The sequence below is a fragment of the Argiope bruennichi genome, chromosome 4, assembly GCF_947563725.1.
Source record: "Argiope bruennichi chromosome 4, qqArgBrue1.1, whole genome shotgun sequence".
In the NCBI taxonomy this organism is placed as follows: domain Eukaryota; kingdom Metazoa; phylum Arthropoda; class Arachnida; order Araneae; family Araneidae; genus Argiope; species Argiope bruennichi.
Genome location: NC_079154.1, coordinates 101,985,736 through 102,009,589, shown reverse-complemented (window position 1 = coordinate 102,009,589; position 23,854 = coordinate 101,985,736). Strand labels below are relative to the sequence as shown.

Here is a 23,854-nt window from a genome sequence, read left to right as displayed (position 1 = left end):
AGATAAGAAACCAAAATATATGATAAATATTATTTGAATTAAGTATATATCCTTTTATTTAAAATAATGAACAGTTAAGCAGTTTAAATGTTTACTATGTACGCTTTGCAAGCTGTGCGTTTTGCTTTGAGTACTTAACTGTTATTTACAAACATAAGAAATTGATGTGGTGGCCGGTATTTTGACAAGTTTTGAATGGTTTAATTTCATATGCATATTACACGTAAGCATATTGCAAATAATACTTTATTAAAACAAATAAATAATTTATCAAAAAACATTACGGTTATATTCTTTTCAGTATTAAGTAGATTACTCCAAATAATCAGAAATAATTTTCAGATAAATAACATTTTATTTTACTTTTCATTTAAATCAAAGCATTTAAACCGAATTTAGTGGATGTAAATATTTTAATGTTGCAAAATTATACGTTTCGTTGTTATCTCAATTTTTTTTAATATTAATTTAAATTTTTTTACATATTTTTCTTAAGGTATTTAATGTTAATTATGTTAAATCATTATGTCATTTTTTTTTCTGTTGGAGTGGATAGTAAATATTACAATAAATGAATCCAAATACTAAACTAAAAAAATCTTTCATTTAAAATTTTTAAAATAATTTAATTCAGAAATCCTGTTTAGGACTTAACTACTGTTTTATCTTTTATTAATTAGTAAGAAATATTTGATTTACCTTGCTTATCATTCTTTTTATAAGTATTTTTTTCATTCTTTTTTAAGTATGACTAAAATGTTTTAATGAACATATGTTTTTCAGCTTTGAATCATGGCTTCAAAACGTGCTAGTGAAAAGGGCCAAAGTGATTCCAAAAAGCCTAAAACTGGCCATTGGAGTCAAGGTCTTAAAGCATCAATGGAAGATCCAAATCTCATTGTAGATTCTGATGACCTTGTAGTTATAATTAAAGACAAATATCCCAAAGTAATTTTGATTGTTTGTTTTTCAGCTTTTAACAGTAAAATAATGCATCATAATAAATAATTTTAAATTTTAAAAGATTTATCATAGTTGATATAGGCAGAGAGAATATGAAATAAATTGATCTCTTGGGAATTGATAGAATTTTATTAGTATTGGATTATTCAGGCATCATTTGTTATGAACACACATTATATGAATTGTGAGATGAAAATAGATACTCCATGTCCAAAATTAAAAAAAAAAAAAAAAAAAAAATGATGGTACCATGCCTTCAGTTAAGCAGTCTTTAATTTCAAAAGTCTTGCTAGAGGTAGAATTTGAGTGTCAAAATTTGACTTGTAATATCTTTACAAATTTTTAATAATATCGGATATTATATATTATTTTTTTAGATAACTTTCTCACAGTAATCATCTGTCGTTACCAATTGATATTTCTTTTTAATACTATTGTGCTTTGCTTGTATTGTCTTAATGCCTTTCATCTAATCTACCATGAAGAGTTCATTTGTGAAATTTGTGCTATTTCTGCCTCAGAGACCTTATTAAACATGTTTGAATAAGTGTTGTTAGTTTTTTATATCCAAAATGTTGACTTTACAATATCTCTCAAACAGTATGAGGGGTACATGCAAATTATAACAATTACTGACAGATTAATAATTTACATTTGATGATGAATAGTTGCCAGACTTTTATCACATGTTAAAGCTGTATCAGAACACTTATGCAAGTGATCTATAAGTGTTCATTTTATTTTGTCCCCACATCTGTCTGTGTATAGTTAGTTGAAAAAGGGTGTCTGAACTGGATGTCAAAAATCTTTGGATAGACTTTAAGAATCAATCAGTTACTTTTACAGTAGAATGTACATTTGTGCAAGGAACAGTTGCTCCAAGAGATTGTTTCTTAAGAAATTCCATAGGTTTTGTCAGCTTATAAGGCTTCTCTCTTATAAAATGATATTTTAAACATAATAGGAAATTTATGGAACTCAAGATCTTTTCTGCTTTCTAAAATTCTTTTTTTCTTTTTATTAGTCTCTTCTTTGTGCAATCTTTTTCCATGTTCCAGTTACCGTTCAAAGGCCATTTATGCTTATTATTGTAAAAATTAAATTCCACCCAAAAAGAGTTTAAATTCCATCAGCTTAAAATTTTTTTAAAACATAATCATGAAAGCTGAGTCATTATTCAGTACATCCTAAATTCCGCTCTATTTTCTTCAGTGACATGTTCACCAGGAACTAATATATCAGCAAAGTTTTCTTATAACTATCTTAAAATTCACTAAAAAACACCTTCTTGTAATGGTCCCCTTTGCAATCATATCCTTGTATTCTGTTATAAAAATAATTTCTATTTGTAATCTTCAGTTAAGATTTTTTTTATTCATAATATATGAAATACATTTCTTTTTTTTGTATATATAAATTTAAATGTGTTATAACTAAATTGGATTTTAATAAAGTGGTGTGTAAAATATATTTATCCAGTTAATGTATGTTTAGTATGATAAAGAAGAGATTATAGTATATTAGTTGTAAAACATGTATGCCCTATATTGTTAGAGATTAAATAAAGTTGTTTTGTTTTCAGCACATAATCTGAAATACAAAATGCATATAGCTTTTTTTTTTTTAGAGAAACATTTGGGAATTATTTAAATTTGTTATCCGCTTGCAACTGCAAATATACTTTTGTCTCAATTTATATAGTGTATTTCCTAGTCATAATTCTAAGACTATATTTACAATATATAAAATATTTTTAAAAAATTATTTTTATATTGCATTAAAAAAAGTTGTAAAAATATAGAGAGCATAAAAGATGTACACAAGACAGCACTGAAAATGCAGTGGTTGTAAAACTCTTCAATCTCCTAAGAGAGTCTTACAATGGGTTTTAATAATTTTTGAAAAAGGACATTAAATATTAATTTTGATATTATGCATAAAGTTCATTAATAAAATTAAGTATTGAAAAGATGTAATCATTGACGTAGTTCTAATGTACTGCTGACTTAACATACTGTTACAAATTTTTAATGTTAGTGCCTAGCTTTATTAACTCCATAGTAAAGAAGACAGCTTTGTTGGATGCCTTATCAATGACCCCTGGGCTTGGCGACAAAATGAAAAATTCTAGTATCTCCAGGAATTTTTTGATAGAACCAGTAGAAGGTGAATTTTGCCTGTCATTTGAGAGCTGTCTGTACTCTGTTCCAGCAGTTATAAAAAGCTGGCAGCTGGAATCAGTCACTGCTGAGGTAGTTGGGTCATTTGAACGAAGCACAAATGTTGAGTAGATTGGATCGAATAGCAAATTGAGAATTGATTTGTATACCAAGTCTTTGAGATAAGTTTTGAAGCAGCAGTACATCTTGTTCTGAGTAGAAAAATCATATAATGGTGAGGCGGCAGCTAAGTACATTAATGTGAGGAGACAGTGCAGAATAACTGGTGTTTTGTGGGATGTGAATAATTGCTTGAAATTTCTCTTCATGCTGAGTTTTGTGTGACTGCTTTGTGTGCTGTTGTGGTTGTTTTTCACTGATTAGCTACTTGTAGCTTGCTTTTTGTAGTATGTTGCTGTTTGTGTACATCTTGACTATCTATGTCTGCATGTTAATAAATGTTGTTTATAATTAAGGCCTAATGACTGTTTCACCATATACCTGCTGCAGCAAACCTGTCGATTGTCATCTACTTTATGAAGAATTTTTCTGCAACCATAAATTTCTTAATTGTTTCAAAAGTTAAAACAATTTAAAAAAAAAAAACAGTTAAAAATATTATCATTACTATTTTATAATTTGAAATAGTTAATCAAAGTTTCAAGAATTATGTATTTTAATAGAAATAGCATATGTTATTACTTGTAATTGGAATTTAAGATATATGAGATGGTTTTTGTATCATCTCTGATTCTTTGAAGTTAATATATAAAAATACTGGTTATTAAAATTAGTATTTTCCATCATTTATTGATGAATTCTTTATCAATAAGTATTTTTAGCTCTCCAAGCAGACATTTATTTTAAACCAACAACTTTAAGATTCAACTTTTTTTTTTAATAGATTGAAGCAGTTTATTTTGTCAATAATCAAAAGTCATATCTGGTAGTTAAAAAAAAAAAAAAAAAAAAAAAAAAAAAAACCTTCAGTAAACATGATTTTACTACTTTGAAATTAGAAAGAATGGAAGAGGCAAGTTCTGTCATATGTAGTATTAATGCATAGATAGATATAAAAGAGTTTCAATTAAAATTTTAAAAAATTAGTCTGAAAAATTATTTTGGCTTTAGGTTTATTTATTTTTTTATATTACTTCAGAATTTTTTACTAGCATTCTTTTTCTTTTCTAGGCACAGCATCATTATCTTATCTTACCAAAAAGGAATATTCCTAGTTTGAAAGCAGTCAATAAAAGTGATTTATCCCTTCTAAAACATATGCATGAAAAAGCTGAAGAATTATGTACTAAGTAATTCATTCTTAGTTATTTTTTATATCTGTAGATATGTAATAAGGCTAATTACTGATAAATATTTTCATTTTTGTAGATTATTAGGGTTTGATCAGTTATGGAACTTGTATGACCAACAGTTACTATTATTTAAAAGATTGTGATTAGTGAACAAGTTAAACTTTATAATGTTGAAAGGTGTTGTTTCATTGTGAGGTTGGTGAATCACAGATTTCAAATTAGTGGAAACTTTTATATATCTCATTTGATTTGAAAGGCATTTATTATGTATGATATTTCAAAAAATTGTGTGCGGAGTTTTTTGAATTATCCAATTAAATTACAAAAGAAATTAACATTGTAACTCTTTTAGAGTTTAACTTTGTAATATAATCACCATTTTGATTAATTAGTACCAATGATTTAGTATTTTCTTAAATTATTTTGAAGTATCTGTTAACATAAAAATATTAGTCAGTTTTTAAAAATATTATGTATTATAAACAAGCATATTTTTTTTCCATCAGTGTATATCTGTCAGATACATTGAAAGAAAAAAATGTAAAGTAATATTTATTATTTTAATTTAAGTTTATTTCTAAGGTAGCTATTAAATTATAATGAATTTTAGATTACAAATTTTTTTGTGTTTTCTCATGTAAATATTTTGTAGTATTGATTTGTTAAATTCAAAACTTAAACTTTTTCTGCTCCTGATTCATTTCAATTTGAGAAATTTTCCCGAACAACATCTAAAAAAAATTAATGTTCAAAAATAAATCATAAAATTAAGTTTGAAAAAGTGAATAAGAAATTTGATTCCCTAATATCTATCAGTGCCGACCTTGGGATTATATATTAGCATAACTTAAGAAGCTCTAGTTTGTTTGTATCATTGTTACATTTTACAATTTACTATGTTATCTGTATGTTTATTTTTATGTATTGTTTCAGAAAATTTCTAATACTTAGATGACAAACTAATGATGGGAGAATGAAATAGATAAATTTCATATTAGATCATTTTTAAATAATTGTACCAATTATGCAAAATACATATGTCTGCAGTACTTGCTTTTTTTCAGTTTTCTATAACATCATTATAAATCAACTGTTGTTAACCATAAGTAATTAACAAGGCTTTTTTTTATTTAACTTTTTACTTTTGTTCATTAATTCAATTTCACTTTTAACCATACAAGTGTATGTCATATGCACAGCGAGTTATCTTAATTTTTAACTTCTTTTAACTTAAAATTGAGTTACTCAACATCAAGTTTAAAACAAAAATATTACTTTCAATTTCCTAAATATCTCAGGTAATTAATGAACAATAATTGAAGCAAAAAATGTATTCCAAAAATTAGTGATATAACTTTTTAATAATAAATCAAAGAAAACTGGACTATTAAATAGCTGATAGTGGCATAATGAGGAATGGATTATAGTGGTTCTTAAAATGTCCTTAAATACAATATTTTCTTAATTACTTTCCATATTTAAAGCCAAAATATGATAAATGAAAATGAAAAATTCATACTGAATCCCATGTGTCATTTATTTTGTATTCCACTTTTTAGGATGTTATTATTGATTTGTATTCTAAAATTGTAGGATGGCAACTATCTTTGTGAATGTGCATGATGTTATTTTTTTAGTTAAGCAAAAAGTTCTGTATATTTCTTTTTCAAAATATAATTTATGTATTTTATAGTTTTTAATTTTATAGTTTATAGTTTTAATTTATGTATTTTATAGTTTTATTGTTTAATTAAAAAGTTTTATTATATCATGATGCAATTGGGAAGAAAGCAGTCAATCTTTTAAAATTATTTACATCCTGTTGTATAATGAGTATAAGAATTATTAACTGATTTGAAGTTCAAAACATAACACCACTGAATGTCAGTAATAACCCAATTAATTCTTTTTCAATTGTGTAAATAACTAAACTCATATTATTAAAACTATATTTAGTGCAAGTTTTTAATTATTTGTACCTTTTTTTTCTTGAATAAGGATTAGAGTTTTAAAAGAAAAATGTCTATTTGAAGTATGACATTGTTATTTAATTTTTCTTCTCAGTTTATCTATATTTGCTCTTTCTTTTATCTGCATAGGAACAATGACAAACATAAATTTCAAATTGGATATCATGCAGTTCCAAGTATGAGGTATTAATTTTAATTTTTCAAAAATATTATGTAACAATTTTTTTCTAAACATATTAAATTATTCTTTTTTTCAGTCACTTGCATCTTCATGTGATTAGTCAAGATTTTGATAGTCCATGTTTGAAAACTAAAACTCATTGGAATTCTTTTACGTCTGAATATTTTATAAGCTCTAAAAGTAAGTCTATTTATTTTTATAATTTATTTCATCATTATGTGAAATCTAAACCACATTATGCATTTTTTTAAGTTATAAAATTTAAGTAAATAACTAGGCTGAATTATTTTATATGTAATATTAAAACACACGAAACATAGTGGTACTAAATTTCAATATTAAAAGCTAATTTATTCCATTTATTTTTTATAATATTTATGTTTATTTATTTAATATATGTTAAGCTGATTTTGAATACTAAAAAAAATACTAAATAAGATCACTAAAATGAAATTTATTAATATCACTTAAACAATTTTTACATTAAATTTATCTCTTAATAATCTTGAAGACCATTGTATAAATTTCTATTGGTTTTATTGTACTAAAAATTATATGAAAGCAGCGGGTTATAAAATTAAAAAATATTTTTTGTTTTTTACAAATATAATGCAAAAATAATTTTATTAAAGTTTACAATTTTATTTCATTAATAAAATATTCTCTTTATAAAAGTAAATAAATATATAACCATCTTTTACATATATATATATATATATATATATATATATATATATATATATATATATATATATATATATTACAGTTACCTAGAAAATGTTTATGTATTTTTTTCAATGTATTTTTATTTGTTTATGATTATTGAATAGTTTGGTAAGCTATATGATATCAAGTTTCCATGAATTTAAAGTTCTGTATAACTCATAGGTTCTGTGATAAAATCAATAAAATGTAGTTATTTTTTATTTTGTTGTATTTCCCATTTAAATATTTTCATATAATTATTGCAAAATTTAAATAAAGCTGCAAACTGTATTACCCTAGTGTAATCTAATGCTTGCTTTTAGATGATTAATGATGGTATTCATTTTCATAGCAAAATAAATTGTGAATAAAAAAAAATTGCCGTGATAAAAAATATTTTATTTTTTTCTCTTGAATGACTGGTTTCATAGCAGACTGGTTTAATACCTTTTAGGAATTTTTTTTATGAATGATTATTATTATGAAATTATAATATTATAATTATTATGAAAATATTTATGTTTCATTCCCTTTCTTCATCCCCAAATAAAGTTTGCAATTAACTATCATATATTGCAGATTTTCTTTGAGAAATATGTAATAGCATTAATGCTTTATTATCATCTGTAATACATTACAATTATTATGTTATAATTAGTTAATTCATGTTTTTTTTCAACCGGGATTTTTTAATACATCAAATGCATTGACTCATTTATTTACATCAAAGCATTGATTCAGTTAAAAAATATACATTTCTACTTGTTGCAGAAATCCATTAAAAAATGATTATAATATTTTTAACATGGTTGCTGTTAATTTAAACTATACTAATGTTTTGTATATGGGCATGATAATCACATCAGAGTTACTCATGCTCCTACTAAAGGCATTGTTAGATGAATGACCATTGTCATGATGCTTTGAGAATAATGATCGAGTCCTAATGGCCATCATACAACCACACGTGTAGAAAGAACATCCTATCATTCACAAGGGATAGTTCAACTTCATACCATTACCATGTTCACCATGGAAACAAGAATCATAAATTGTGTTTGATGGTTCTCATCCCCATATCTTTGGGCCCTCCAGTAGGGAATGTGAACAGGATAAAGATAGCATAGGTTCTGAGTGGCAAATACATTATTACTTCATGAAAATTTCAGTTCCTTGGCATGCTTTACTAAATTAATCATCACTTACAAATATTGCAAAGAATTTTCATTTACAAAAAAATTAATTTATTTCAGAATTAATAAAACAATTGGAATCTACTGGTCAGATAAAATTAATGGATTCTAATGAAGCTAAAGAGTTGTTAAAGCAATCTTTAAGGTAATTCATTTTGGCAAATATAGTTGTTTATATGTTTTTAAAAACTATTTCTTTTTATTAATTTTTTTCTTTCTTTTTAACAGATGCCATATTTGTAAAAAAGAATTACCTACTATGCCAAAATTAAAAGAACATATCAAAGCATGTATAAATAAGTCACTGTGATAAGTTATAAAAAATAAATTTCATAGAATCTCATAAACATAGAATTGTTTTATTTTATACTTTTAATAAATGTACATTTCTGTAATGCTTCTCAATAAAAAATTTAGATTTAATAATAAAAAAAAAATGTCATTGGATTGGTCATTAAAATTTTACAAATAATAAAATAATTATTTGGTGGACAATTTTTTATTAATATTAATTGAAGTTTACTAATCATACACATTTTTTATAAATAAATTGTCTTATTCCATAATTACTTTTTTTAACATAATTACCTGTCTTCTATTTGAAAATCCAATAGCTTCTGTTCAGGAATTAATTTTTCAATAAGACAAAAATTTGGATGTTTTTTTTTTTCTTTAGTAAAATAGTTTTAAAAAATATTCGTTTAAATAAATTGAAAATTAAACTTAATCTTATTTTATTCATATGATTGCTCTTCTCCCTATTCATAATATTTCTTGTCTATATCTGTATATTTTCATGTTGAAATTTTAGGAATTCCATATAAAACTCATAGTTTTTGTTATTATCATTATGAACAAATTAAATATTTATTTTTATGATGAATCAATTTATTTATTTTTTTACTTAACCATACGATGAAAAAAAAGTAACAAGAACTAAATATTTTCATGCTGTGAATCATTTGAAATATATATACTTGATTTTATATTTTTATTCATATTTGTATTTCTAAATTGAATAACTTTTTTTAATTCACCATTGAATAGATATTTGCTGTGATAGCTAAAAAATTATAAACTAATTTTTTTTTTTTTTTTTTTTTTTTTTTTGAATTAAGGATTGAAATATTGATTACAGTTTTGGAAAAGTAATTTCTATATTGAAGGATTTTTTATTATAATTTCTGACACTATGTCCTATCTTAGTTTCTTGTATAAAATACTCTTCCTCATGTAGCTTGCAAAGTATCCTCTCTTTAAATCTAAATTTACTTATCGAAAAAATGATTTTTGTTAATAGTTACCATTTCAGTTATTTTCAAAAACTCAAATTTATCTGAAAATTAGAGCAAATTGAATAATTTAATATACAAATTTTATTGTTTCATTGTTGCTCATATTTATATCATTATGTGTTTTGTTATTGTTGTTATTGTTTTATAAATTTATTTTTTTAGATAGGGCCAAAAGTTATTCTAAAAATTTAGACTGTTTTATTTTTCTATACATATAATAAATAAGGATTTAGATTTTATTAAAAACTTTAAGTAAAAGATATTTTATAAAAGTAACTATTATGCTGATGCTAAATAAATTATATCAAGAAGTGGGCATTTTCTTTCAGCTAAAATCTTGATGTCTTGTAAGCAATGGTTTTGGCATATTAAATCATCTAATGCACATCTGCTGTAAGCATACTGTATTTATTTTTAAATAAGAAAATCTATAAACATACCTATGTTTTGTTGAAGTTCTCTGAAAAACTATTATTTTTAATTGTTAAATGTTTTTTATGAACCATTAATTTGAAACCTCTTTTTTTATAACAGCCATTTGACATAATAATGGCATAAATGATTTTTATTGATTTTTTTCAAAATACTTTGCCAATCATTCATGTGGCATTAGGTTTTGTAATGGGCAGATATTAATGATTATTCAATTGACTATCTGAAGACAACCTTTTTCATAGGTCTGAGGATTTACTACACAAATTGCTTAAACAATGCAGTAATTTGGATCAGGACTGAAAATAATACTTCATTTACAAAATGAAACAAAATATAGGACGTAAATATGCACAAATAGTATCTTAATATGAAAAAACGAAACAAAAAAACGTGTATAAAAAGACAAATGTTCAGTATTTAAAATATAAATACTAACAGTTAGAATTGAGCAAAGTTAATGTTATCTCATTAACTTGCTGCTAAACTGTATTATAAGGAAGTTATCGAACAAAATCTAATTTGTTGTGAATACACTTAAAATTTAATTTCAATTTTTGGGTTACCACACTGACATTAGAAACAGTACCTGAAGATTCATATATCAGTACATTTACTCAACAATACCTCACTCATTTAAGATTTTGTATTACTTCTTTCCTTCAATACAGACTCTGATATCTAAAGAATTTGGGAAGTTAGGTTTTAACTAATCTATTCCAAAAATCATTATATTGAAAGATTATGATGAAAATGTCTTAAATGATGGGCAGATCTCTATAAAAATTTCTTTAAATGCTTTAATTGATGAGTAGTTTACTTGTATGGAATTTTAAAAAATGAAGTTATTAATGGTAACTTCTGAAATATAGAATAATTTTTTAAAAAACAAAGCTAAAAATTCAAAAAGACAACATCATTAGCAAATATAACTGGTATCTAAAAATATTTACCAGATTTCATAATTGTGCCTCTACTAGTTTGAAAGTTTATAAAGAGACAACTAAAACCTATAATGTGGTCAATTTTTATGAGAATTTCTCGAACGTTGTAACAAGCATATCATTTTATATAATATCCCCACCCTCCTGCACAAAAGCATTATTATACCTCTATAAGAAATTAGAACTAATTTTGCAAAAATTTTTAAGTTTTATTAATAAAGTTTTTCTATAGTAAGATATGTGTTTATTTAAGATAACTGTATAAATAAGATAATAATTCTGACCAAGTCCTTGTCAAAGGGATGCTGCACTCTTAGAAAAACTTCTAAAATTGCCTCTCTCCACCGAAAAACTCATTTCTTGCATTTCTCTGCCTACTCTTGCATGAATTTAGCAAATAGGTTTTTATAAATGGAATATATTTTTGAAAATATTTTAACTAACCATACCATTGAAAAATAATTGCACAGCAAATTTAATGTATAATTTCAATAAAATAGACTACGAATTATACATATTAAAGTCTAAATCTTGTCGATCATATCAGCTATTAAAAATTAGTTTTGTATGATGAATAAATAAGGGACATTTTATTTGATTCACACTAAGTACAGTACATAAATTATTAATTGAAGATATCAGAAAAAGTAGTTATTAGCTTGATAGCTTACGTATCACTCGTTTCAATGCCAATTTGAGAGAACCTGGCCCAGCGTCCATTAGCTGGATGAATTGTTGCAACTAACTACCTATAAGCACAAAAATTAAAGTTTCATACAATTTTTAATCAGCTTTTGAAAACCTTTTTTATTCTTTTTTACTTACTAGGAAGAACTTGCCAATCTAACTCACAAACTTAGTTTTATTGAATGGTTATTTTTTTTTACTGCTCCTTCTGGTTGTACCTTTGGCAGAACAAGCCTTGATTGTATTTTGAAAGCTGCAAATTACACACATATATATATATGTATAAATTTGGAACTTGACCAAAGTTCTGATCTGTATCTTAACAAAATATTATTGTTTAATAAATAGCCAAGAATAATACCTAATTGGCAAGTTTATTAAAAAAAATATTCATGTATTTTATTTGATTATATAATGGCTTGAAAGTTTCTTAAAACTACATTCTAGAAAATTTTAACTTAAATATTTTAGTATTGACTGGGTTCCCAGAATTGACTGGGAATTTTGTTGTTGGTTGTTCGAAAAGTTTCTACTCTTTCCATATAGTTTTATTTATAATATATTTTCGCCTCTTCACCATTATATTGTATTTATTTAAAAATATGGAGAACAAAAAAAATTTTTTTTTTTTTTACTTTTATTTATTTATTATTTTTATTACTACCTCAAATATAAGAATATTTTTAAGCTGCGGAAAAGATATGCAGTTTATTGAGGCATAGATATACTCTAAGTAAACAAATAGTGCACAAAGGATTTTTAAAATTCTAAGGGGCTAATTTCATTTTTAAAACTGGCAACATGACGGTTACCATTCGTGGCTGATATCTGCAAATTAAAGTAATATTCATGGATGATCAATTTATCATCATTGTGAAATATCAGAGATTTTAGTTGTCGAATTCGACTATTTACAAATATTCAATGTAACGGCTTCTGTAATCTTCTTTCCGTTTGAATATTTATAAATTAAGAGGTCTTTAAATGGGCCATATTTACAGTCGATTTATGGATTATGTATAAAGAAAACAACTCGTATGAAATTAATGATAACGAGCGATGAGGCATGCGTCCTCTATAATAATGTTGATCGAAAATGGATTCAGATAATACGAATGAAATTTCTTCAAGCACCCAAAAAGTCAATTATCCATTTCCAGAAAGATTTGCTCTATTACTGGTGAGAATAGGTGGGTACTGTGTATTATGCTAACTTTAGCAATAATCTGTTGCTGGCAATAGATTATTGCTATTATCTAACAAAATTCTTCTTCTCAAGCGCTACAGCTTAAGGGTGTTTTTCCAAGTTTCTACGATCTCAAAGTTTAAATATATACTGATAAATGAGCAATTTGAAGCACACTTTTGCCAAAAATTGGTCAGTCGTGAAGTCTTTTACTTGGAAAACGCTAGCTCACATATAACTTTTGTCCCCCTGTTGAAAGTTGCTGGCACTGGATTGAGATATTTTGCCCCACTCGCCGTATAAGCTTGACTTGCCATCTCCGGGCTACCATCTGTTCCGCTCATTTCAAAATTCGCAAAAAAAAAAAAAAAAAAAAAAAAAGAGGTGGGAGGATTTCAATTATCTTGAAAATTAACACATAGAACATTTCAACGATAAAATAGATATGTACTGTGAAAATGGGATAATGTAACTTCAGAAAAAAATTGCAAATCGTCATTAAAAAAATGATGCATATACAACTGTAAATTGGTGATTCAAGCCAGAAGAGAAAGTTCTTTGTTATTGTTTCTTTCATCGAATGAAACTTGTTGATCCGAAATGCAAGTAAATTTAATAAAAATTTTAATGAGAAAATTTGCTATTTCTTTTAAATTCCCATGAGCAAAATACTTGCTCTTTTTTAATCTTATTTTACGTGCTTATATGCTTTAAATTTTATTTTTAAATAAGACCAGGAAGAAAATCACAAGGTGTTATTAATTCAGGATTTTTTGTATGTGTGTGTAAGAGAGAGAAACTCTTAAGAATTCGAACATAAGTCTGAAACAATATCTTTTTGTATTAAATGTTATAAATTTGCGTTTAATATTTAGGAATTAATAAATTTGCCATAAGAAGCAAATTTATTTCTCTAATTTTTCTCTCAGTAATTAAAAAAATTATTCTTACATCTTAAATGAGATAGTAATATTATATTATTAATAGTATAACATTCTAGGGTTTTAAACGTTTATATATATATATATATATACCACCACCTCTTTTGATAATAAATTTTTTGACATTTTACAAAGGATTTTTTATATAATTCTCGAAATTGTGTGTGTGTGTGTGTGTGTGTGTGTGTGTGTGTGTGTGTGTGTGTGTGTGTGTGTGTGTGTGTGTGTGTGTGTGTGTGTGTGTGTGTGTGCGCGCGCGCTCTTCATTGGAGGTTTTTACGTTTTAAATGGAAACAAAAACTATATTTCACTTAATTGATCTGTGTTAAAAATGAGTAATGTATCAATTGTCATACAAATGTATGACAAAAGATATGTTATATTTTATTTAATTTCTTGTTATAATAGTTAGTTACTGTTCTTCACTTTTTTTTTTTTTTTTTTTTTTTGTTTATCCGAAGAAAATACTTTGTGTCTTAGATTCAAAAAATATATGGATACTGTTTTATTGTAAACGATTTCGTAAAATTAATTCGTAATTAATTTTACAACTTCTGTCATTAGTTTTTATTTAAATTATTTCATCAATCTAATTCATTGTTGTTTTCAATTACATTATTAGCTCATACAGATTGTCTGATATGTTTCATTAAATGAATTGTAATATAAACGTTTAAGAATGAAAATAATGTATAATAAGTTCAAATTTTTATATGGAGGGTTATTCTATTTTTCAAGATAATTACTGTCTAGTTCTCTTCCGCAGCACATAATTTTTATATGTTCTTTTTAGAAACATATTCTAGGCGTATTAAACATACGTACATCTTAATATTAATGTTTAAATCGCTTTACTTTTTCTTTCTATCTTAGTTACACTCCAATTTCCAAAAATAAATAATATAATTATATAAATCGGATTTTTAAAAAAATTTAAATGGAACATTTGCTAGTTTCCTGTTAAAAAGTATCGTTTTTCGAAACAATCATACCACAAAACTATTAAACGGAACGACACCTTATTCAGTGCTGTGTACTTCCGATTGTCCAAGATGTCGGGACACAAATTTGGTATGTTCATAACTTGCTGTCAATTCTAAAGGTCAAGAATTCCGATGTTTTTCATTTAACGTTTAAATGAGTTTGGGGGAGAGAGCATTCTAGGTGAACTGACAATCGCAATAACGGACAAAACGATAAATCTTTTTTGTTGGCTATCATTCGACAGCGCCAAATTTTCTCGCCAACAGAATTTTAAATTCCCGCATGAAAAAAATAATAATTTAAAAATTACTTTTTTCCAATACATTTCTTAAATAATGATGAATTGTTATAAAAACATGTTAGCATCGATCCCTGGTTAAACATTTGTAGAAAAAAATGTATATATACACCAAACAGCGACTTCCAAAATTATGTAGCGTTCATGATGCAGTATTTCACTTTCTTCTTTAATTTGAATTTAATGCGTAACTTATTGTTCATGGTTTCTTCGCCAAAGTATTTTTAAATATCAAATTGTGATATATATTCGAGCTCTATTAATCTAATAAATCTACATCCATTTTGTGTATTGTATAATGGAATCAATGCCTAATGGGATCACGTTTTTAAAAATGTATCTGTCTGAATGATCTACCTTCTATTTGCAAGTTGTCTCTCGCGGTATTGTAACTTACTTTTCTTATTTCTCATATAAATTGCACAAATTATGAACAGAATTTTTCAGCCTGAAACTTACAAGAATAGAAGAAAATGGCGCGATTAAATATTAGGTGCTTACATGTATTTTTACCATTTTTTCACTTTAAAAAGGCATTTATTGAGGAAAATTGGTACAATAAACATCAATCAAAATATTTCCCATCATTTTCTACAATTTTTTTTCTCTTTCTATTTCGTCCAGTAAGTTTTGCAATAGATTGTCTTTGAATTTTTTTGGTCCTCCAGGTCATTGACATTGAAATCACCACTCTTAAATCCTTGAAACCAAAATCGACAATTGGGATAATCACCATAAGTTTCTAAATGTATCTGATCGGTTTCGGCAACAGATTTTTTCAAATAAAAAAAAAGGCAATGAATGTCGAAAATGCAATTTGGAGCGCTCCATGATTGGGATCTTTATACATTGAATAACTCAATAATACTAAATGGAAAACTTTCAAAATGATAACAATAATAAATAATAGTAAATTTTTAAAACCTAAAACCATTGTCGTTTATATAGATACTTCGCATGTAAACCAATGGATGCGGCTGATTAAAAGCACCTAATATTTGATGGAACAAAGCCAATGATTTGAATTTCATTGCTTCAATAAACTTGTTAAAATTTATACAAGAAAGATTTTTTTTTATTGTTAACATTCTGGAAAAAATGCAGGACTACTGAATTTGTAACATTAAATAGATAGTTTTTTTTTCTTTTTTTTTTAATTTTGAAATGGAGCGTTGTGTAATAACTAAGTTTACTTGTGCCAAATTTGGTATAACTCTAAGTCAAATGGCGTCTATAGAGCGCCAATAGATGCACACTAATAAACACATAATCTTAGTAGAGATTTTAATTACTTAATTTTTGTCATTTAAAATATTTTTTTAAATTTTTAATGGAAACAGAAGAACATGATTTTGGCATTCTTTTCACTAAACTACAATCTGAAAATTATAACTTTTGCGTTTTTCATTTATCGACTAGAAGATGTGCACATTTAGACTGTCTGTTATTCTGTTAATAATATCTCAGATCTGATTGTCAGATTAACCAACAAAAGTTGCAGTAGAAGTTATACATATTGGCAGAGTGCTTACGAAATTATATATTATTTATAATACAGTTTAATGTAAATGTATAACAACATTAGAAGTTTTGTTTCCTTCCAATGGGATTTTCTCTTCTCATAATATTCAAAAAAACATTCAAATCAAAAGTAATCACTGAAATCGGATTGATGATCTACTAACTGAAAAAAAAGCAATGCATTTTTTATTTATTTTTGATAAAAAGGCCAATAGAAAATATTGGCAATAACCTTCAGTTTGATCTATAACAAAAAAAAAATGCAATACAACTTTTTAAAAAAAAGGTTAAAAGAAAATATTGATAATAACCTTCAGTTTGGTCTATGAAGAGAGAATATAATGAATCAGTATCGCGTACCTGTAAAGCAGTCGATTCAAACCTTAAAAAAATATATATATGTCTCATTGCAAGATACCAGACCAGAAATTGGAATTTCGCATCCGATAATTACGTTACAGATGACAGTGGATGATTATATTCACATATATTGATTAAAATAGAATACATTATATGCAGATGATGTAACATTATAACAGATGTGCACCTTGCTCATGTGCTTCTACAGTATGTCATATTTTGTATTCCTTCGTAATACACTAAAGGGATCGTTGATGCATTTTTCATCTTATCTTTTTGAACAATTATATCCAAAAATTAAAACAAATCTTCTATCATGAGGTTATAATCACAATTCAAATTTCTTTTATTTAGCAGTTTCATTTTCTAGTAATCGTATTTACATTAACACTGATAAACAGACAATCAAACGCTTTGAATAATTTTCTTACACATAACTGTAACTGTAATCTGCCATATATCTTTGATATAACTCTTTGGGTTTTTTACTTAACGTGTTCACAAGAACACGGACCGGACAGATAAACTTTCTTTTGGTGAATTTAGTTCAACATTTAGTATAAATCTTGTAAAGAAAAGATTGTTTTGCCAGATTTGATTCTTCTGATTATTTTTATTTTGAGTTTCTTTACAGGCAAATAAATAACAATATATAGGATTCAAAAAGATTTAAAACGTGAAAATTCATCAAAAAATCTCACAGAATTTTTAATAATTATATTGCTTTTATTTGTACAATATCATAAAGAAGTGATTATGAATACTCTCATATCAACAATAATTTTATAAAACAGAGATTATTAATAATTTTTAAACTATAATATAAAATAATATATATAAATATTATTTATCAAATATAAATATTTCAGTATAAATATTTCTATATCAAAAATTTACTTTCTTTGATTAGTAAAGGATATCTTTTTCCTGCCAAAGGAAGCGAAAAGTGCCAACTATAGCAACCTGAAAATGCAACAGCTGGTTGGGTCCAATAATGCTCGCGAAAGTCTCTTCAGGTATATGGTCTAACCCCTGACCTCAAGCTAATAGTTGTCAGAAGCGACGATACTTCTTCTGGGCTTGGGGGATGGAAGACTGTTATAAACTTCAACGAATGCATAAACAAATCTGTACAGTGCGGGGAAAAATATTTCTTTTTAAGCTCAAGTCCCTTAAATCGACGAACCCTACCAGAGTTTGACATTAAAGGCCAAAAGCTTCTTTCATGCAATTTAAGGTGTTTTTTAGGGGGTGAAAGTGGGCGGGGAGCTATGAATCAGCCAACAAGAAAACACTGGAGGAATTTTTTTTTTTTTTTAAGTATTTAAATCAAAATATGTTTCTTTTACTCTCCTTGACAAAGAGAAACTATAGCTATTATTCTTTATAATGCTAATAAAATAACTGAAATAACCTTAAAAGGTCGTAATTGATATACATATGCTACTCTTAATTTTTGAAAAAAAAAAAAAAAAAAAAAAAAGCTGCTTAAAGATTGTTTGTAATCTACATAAAGGAAATTTTAACTAAATTTTAATTGATAAGAAAAATAACATAGTGAAAAATATAATTGGCATATTTAATTTTCATTTCTATGTATACTTCTCAAATGATCCAGAATACAATAGACCACAAGATAAAAATTGTTTTACTTATTTCAATATTATAATAATATTATATATGTTAATATTTTTTTTTATTATTATTATTTTTTTTTTTTTTTGAGCATTCGAATTTGTCATCAATGATTTTTTTTTTTGCAAAAATTATTTTATTTTTTATATGAAATTGATTATAAAATATAACTAAATGAAAGTATTTCAAATCTGCAGTTTATTGCACCATCAAAGTCTTGACACATGCTTGCCGAATTTTATTAAGTTTTATTGAATTGTTTTTTAAGATATTATATTTCTTGAGAACCAATCATAGTAAAAATTTATTCTTCGCAAATGCTTTTTAAAATATACTTGTACATATTTTATATATCAATATACTATTTCCAACCCTTTTTAAAAGAATTGCCTAAAATATGATAGAGAGAGAGAGAGAGTAATATAAATGTTTTTTAAATAATATTTTGAGAGAATAGGATAAGTAATTAATCTCATATTTAGAATATTATTACTGCCACCTTTATTTTTATTGTATAATAAATGCTATTCCGAAAATAATGGCTGCTGTATCTGTAATTCCATCTTATGTAGAATATAAATAAAGATTGTTTTGAATCTGAAAATATAAGAATCTTTTGAATTTGACCATAAAAGAATCACATTTACTACTGAAAAGCACTTTACTTTAAACTCACTCGAATTCGAAAAGAAATTATTCCTTTTTGGAATTACGGCTGTCTGTCTGTAAATTCGATTATTGAAAAATGCAACAAAATTAACGAATGAAATGTGTTGTTGGTGTTTATACTAAAATTGCAAATTTCCATCAAAGCGTTTACAGGAAATCAGTATGCCCATGTCATATACCCATACGTAGGGATTGCAATACCGGACCAAAATTTCAATACTGGTATTCAGTATTTTTTAGATCTTAATACCGGGATACCGGTATTAGAAATTTTAGAAAAAGAAAGAAAACACAGGAGTTTCTTTGTATTATTTGCCAGTTTTATTAGAGTGTAAATGTCACAAAAAATAATTTGTAACCTATAAATTATAAAAGTATATAAAGAATCACAAAAAAATAAAGGAACATCTTATTTATTTAAATCACAAAGTGTAAATATCACTATTCAGTCTGTGGTACTATTACAAATTTTTGAAAAGTGTTCTTAAACATAATGCATCAACTGTACTGTCATTAAGCCTGAAAAGTAATTTTGTGCAAAAATTACCAGCTGTCGAAAACGCTCTTTCGACATCAACGCTAGCTGGTGGTACTGTTAGCAATACGCGATATACTTTTCCAAGTAATTACCTCTAAATCCCTCATTTTCTAATAAATCGATTTCTCAGATGATTTTGGATATAGCTGATTTCTGTATTATATTTTGGTTCGTTGATTTTTTATTTATCGCGAATTCTATTTTTTGTTCAAGAGACAATTCCTTTTTACTATCGACATTAGTATCATCATAATCTTTGATAACTGAACCGAATTCTTCTGACTGTGGATAGGTTTGTGGGTAAAAAAATTTAAGAAAATATACTCTAAATTTAATCAGATGTGAATTGGTTATTTTCTTTTCTTCTTTTTCATTTTTATTTTTAAAACCATTATAATTATGTAAATACCATAAGATATTTTCTATTTCGGTATGCCTTTCTTCTGTGCGATTTTTCAATGTAATATATAATTCTTCAGATAGTGATGTGTGCTGTTCTTTCATGACTGGAACATGAAATTTATTGCTGTGTTAGCTGTTAATAAATTAGAATCTCTCCAACATAATTCCTCAACTGTCAGTTTTATTGGAAGTAGAGCTGGTATAGCTCTGAATATTAAGTCGAATTCACTATCTGAAAAATTAATTTACAGGTTTAAGGCGATTATTGCTTTTTGGATTGGATTTCTCAATTTCAAAAATCGTTTCATCATTAGGAGTAAACTGTTCAAATGTGTTATTAATCTAATATTAACATATATTCTGTTTTATTTTCATTTAGTATATATTTTAGTAATATATCATTTTTATAGGAAAACATTTAAATATCAACAATTTTTCGAACTTTATAAATTATAGGAAGCAATTCTTTATGGTTAATATTTCATCCTCATTAGCAATATCTTCTTCAACAATAACATTGTCATTATCTTCATTGTCAATATCAATCTCACTCTTACTCTCTTCAAAATTGGAATCCGAAGTTTCTATATCCACAGTATTTGGATTCTTCTGTTCTTTATTTTTTTGTTATAATGCTCTATTACTCCTAATTGAATTCCATGTGCATAGCGCAATTGCTGATTTGCACCAATCAACTTTCCAACTTTTTTCATAACTCTTGCTCCATCAGTCGTTATGAATACAATATCTTCTTTCGGGGATAATCCATGTTTCGCTAATTTAGATTTAATCAATTAATTAAGCCATTAATTAGCTAATAAATTTCGCCCGTTAGGATGACATAAAAACAAAAACGTATACAGTTTGTTATGTTCGCGATCTCTGAACATATAATGGAGACAATTTTTAAAATTTCTAGTAAATACCGAAAAACCGGTATTTAAACTTATGAATACCGGTATTTCAAAATTGTACAAATGACTCAAAATACCGGTATTCGGTATACCGGTATTGCAATCCTTACCCATACGTGTAAATATAAGTGTTTTATTTCTATTGTAGTTTGACTGTTTACATATTGTTAGAAAAGTACTCCATGCGCACAGTTTTTTTTTTTTTTTTTTTTTTTTTTTACCTTTGAGAAAATTTGTCGAAAATTTACAATTTTTCTTTTAGAAATTTTTAAAATACTGTATTTAAAAAAAATCTAGAGAAATAAAAATTTGACGAATCTAGATTTTTTCCCCCCTCCTTTTATTCTGTGTTTAAATTAGGTCGAAATTGTAATTTCTGAAATATTCCCGAAAAGAAAAAGAAAGGGGGGGAGAAAAGATACAGGTTGATGGTTTGAAATTAGTTTGAGGCTTTCATCATAGATGGCAGCAGGGATATTAGCCAACTTCGCTGCTGAATTTCTGCTGAGATGCCTCTTCAACAATGTTACAAATAAACAAAAATCTTTGCTGAAAAATGGATTGATTCATTTCCAATTAGAACTTAAATGTTTGTAATCTCCACTCCAAAAGAAATATAAACAAGAAGCTATTATTATTTAATATAACCTTTAGGATTATCAACCGTTATAATTTCTTTTCGTTGCTAATTATACTCTGTTTCACCCTAACTTGGCAGTATTGTAAAAGGTAGAAAATGTGACGCTCCGCGTTGGGAAAGAGTTCCCCATCAATTCCGACTTTAAAATAGTTAAAATGCGCAGAAATTTATCAAATAATATCATAAATTACAGAAATCCTTTTTCTATCAATATGTATTTAAATTTATTCTCAAGTTAGAAGTGCTTATATGTTAAGTATTTTGTAAATAAAGCGAACGAATAAAACTAAAAGATTGACATAATGAATTCTACTTTGGCTAGAACCGGTCTTCAAGGTCAAATATTTGGCGCGCTTTTCTTTTACGTCTCCGCCAACTCAACTTCATTCAGTTCGCAACCATTATCATCTTTCGTACTTTTTTATTCTCGCTTTTTTAGCAGCTGATATTTTTGATACTATTAATCGCATTAGTAGTTATTAGTTTTGTTTGGTGAATATTTATTCGATTCATCATTTCTATTAACTTCTAAAATGTTTGAAAAAGAGAAAGTGTTATCATCGACTACGCTGTGCACACCTTCAAGACGAGTGAAACCATCAAAAAGTGTAGCACGCAGAAACATATTAAATGTTTATTCTCGACTCCGAGAAAACCCTTAAGATTCTATCAATCAAATCGTCGATAAAGTTTCGCATCTTACAGATGTTTCGCAATGAACGGTTTTCCTTTTGAAAAAAGAAAGAAAGGCATCCTTTGAGTACCCTGGAAAGAAGCGACCAGGCTCAGCAGATAAACATTCAGGTCTTGTAAAATATGATGATTTTACATTATTCTGTATTTGACGAAAAATCCATGCATTTTTTTTTTCGCAGAAATGAGATCTCAACATTAGATAAAGTTTTAAAAGATGTGAACGATAATACAGATATCTTTTCGAAAAACATTAGCCGAACTACGCTTTACAGAATATTGAAAGATATATTGTTTTCTTTTGAGAAACGGTGAAACGAAAGGAAATAACTTTAATGATTTATTAAAATAATGTGTCAATAATATTGAAAAAATAATGAAAATAAGGAAACAACTAATTCTCCGATAAAGTGATAATATGATAAAGTAAATAAATATTTACTATTTGGCGAAAAATTTGCGAGATAAAGTTTCGCCAGCGATCTGCATTTCTAGTAACTTTGTACTTTAAAGTAACCCTGTTCCCCTGACGACGACTGCGATTCGGCATGCCTAGAATATACACTACTGCCAAGTTAGGGTGAAACAGAGTATAGTAATGTGAAAGTTGGAATCCAGAAATGGTATGCATCCATCCAATCTGAAAACTGCTGATATGTTATGAAATAATTCCGATGTTTTCGTTTCTTCTTACCTCCTTTCATCGAAATCAACCATTAGCTTGCTGCTTTCTTTTGCTAAACAAGTTTTACAGTATTAATATATATATATAGTATGCGCCAGTGTTCTGCTCTGTATCTTAAAAGTTCATTGTCTTTCCTCTCCTTCCATCAAAAGTTTTGTCGCTTTGCCTGCAATAAAAGTATCATTGTTTGCGAAGAAAATATCTCATACTTGCAAGAAAATAAATGTTATTTCTCAAAACCCAGTTTACTGTAAAGTCTTTTTTAACCGGCAATAACAGAATTTGAAAGTAATCCAATGAAAAATAAGAATTTTTTTTTTCCCGGGATAATTTATTTTCCAATCATCTAATCACAACTGAATAAATGATATTCAATATCTTCAGATCATTTAAAATGAAAATATATAAATTTAATTTAGTATTTAATATAATTAAAATCAAATAACATTTTAAAATTACCAAACGTAATATATTAAAGCGACGCATTTCCTAGCTATCTTACCAGATTTTAGCCATATTTTTAAAGACTTAATATGTAGACAATGA

The 23,854-nt window shown here is 26.4% G+C and overlaps 1 protein-coding gene across 1 annotated transcript; it reads left to right on the top strand.

Moving 5' to 3' along the window:
* The first annotated feature begins 133 nt into the window (after window positions 1-133).
* Window positions 134-8,816, top strand: LOC129966711 (aprataxin-like). The gene is made up of 7 exons (XM_056081234.1): window positions 134-223; window positions 784-948; window positions 4,314-4,432; window positions 6,535-6,588; window positions 6,663-6,766; window positions 8,545-8,629; window positions 8,713-8,816. The coding sequence occupies exons 2-7, from the start codon at window positions 793-795 to the stop codon at window positions 8,792-8,794; spliced, it is 600 nt and encodes a 199-aa protein (XP_055937209.1). The 5' UTR covers window positions 134-223; window positions 784-792; the 3' UTR covers window positions 8,795-8,816.
* Window positions 8,817-23,854: the final 15,038 nt, after the last annotated feature.

What these genes read in the sequence shown, in the direction of transcription:
- LOC129966711 (XM_056081234.1), top strand. Translation starts at nt 793, where the DNA reads ATGGCTTCAAAACGTGCTAGTGAAAAGGGCCAAAGTGATTCCAAAAAG. An exon ending in GCTGAAGAATTATGTACTAA is followed by an intron (nt 4,433 to 6,534) that starts GTAATTCATTCT and finishes TTATCTGCATAG; the next exon opens with GAACAATGACAAACATAAAT. An exon ending in TTGTTAAAGCAATCTTTAAG is followed by an intron (nt 8,630 to 8,712) that starts GTAATTCATTTT and finishes TCTTTTTAACAG; the next exon opens with ATGCCATATTTGTAAAAAAG.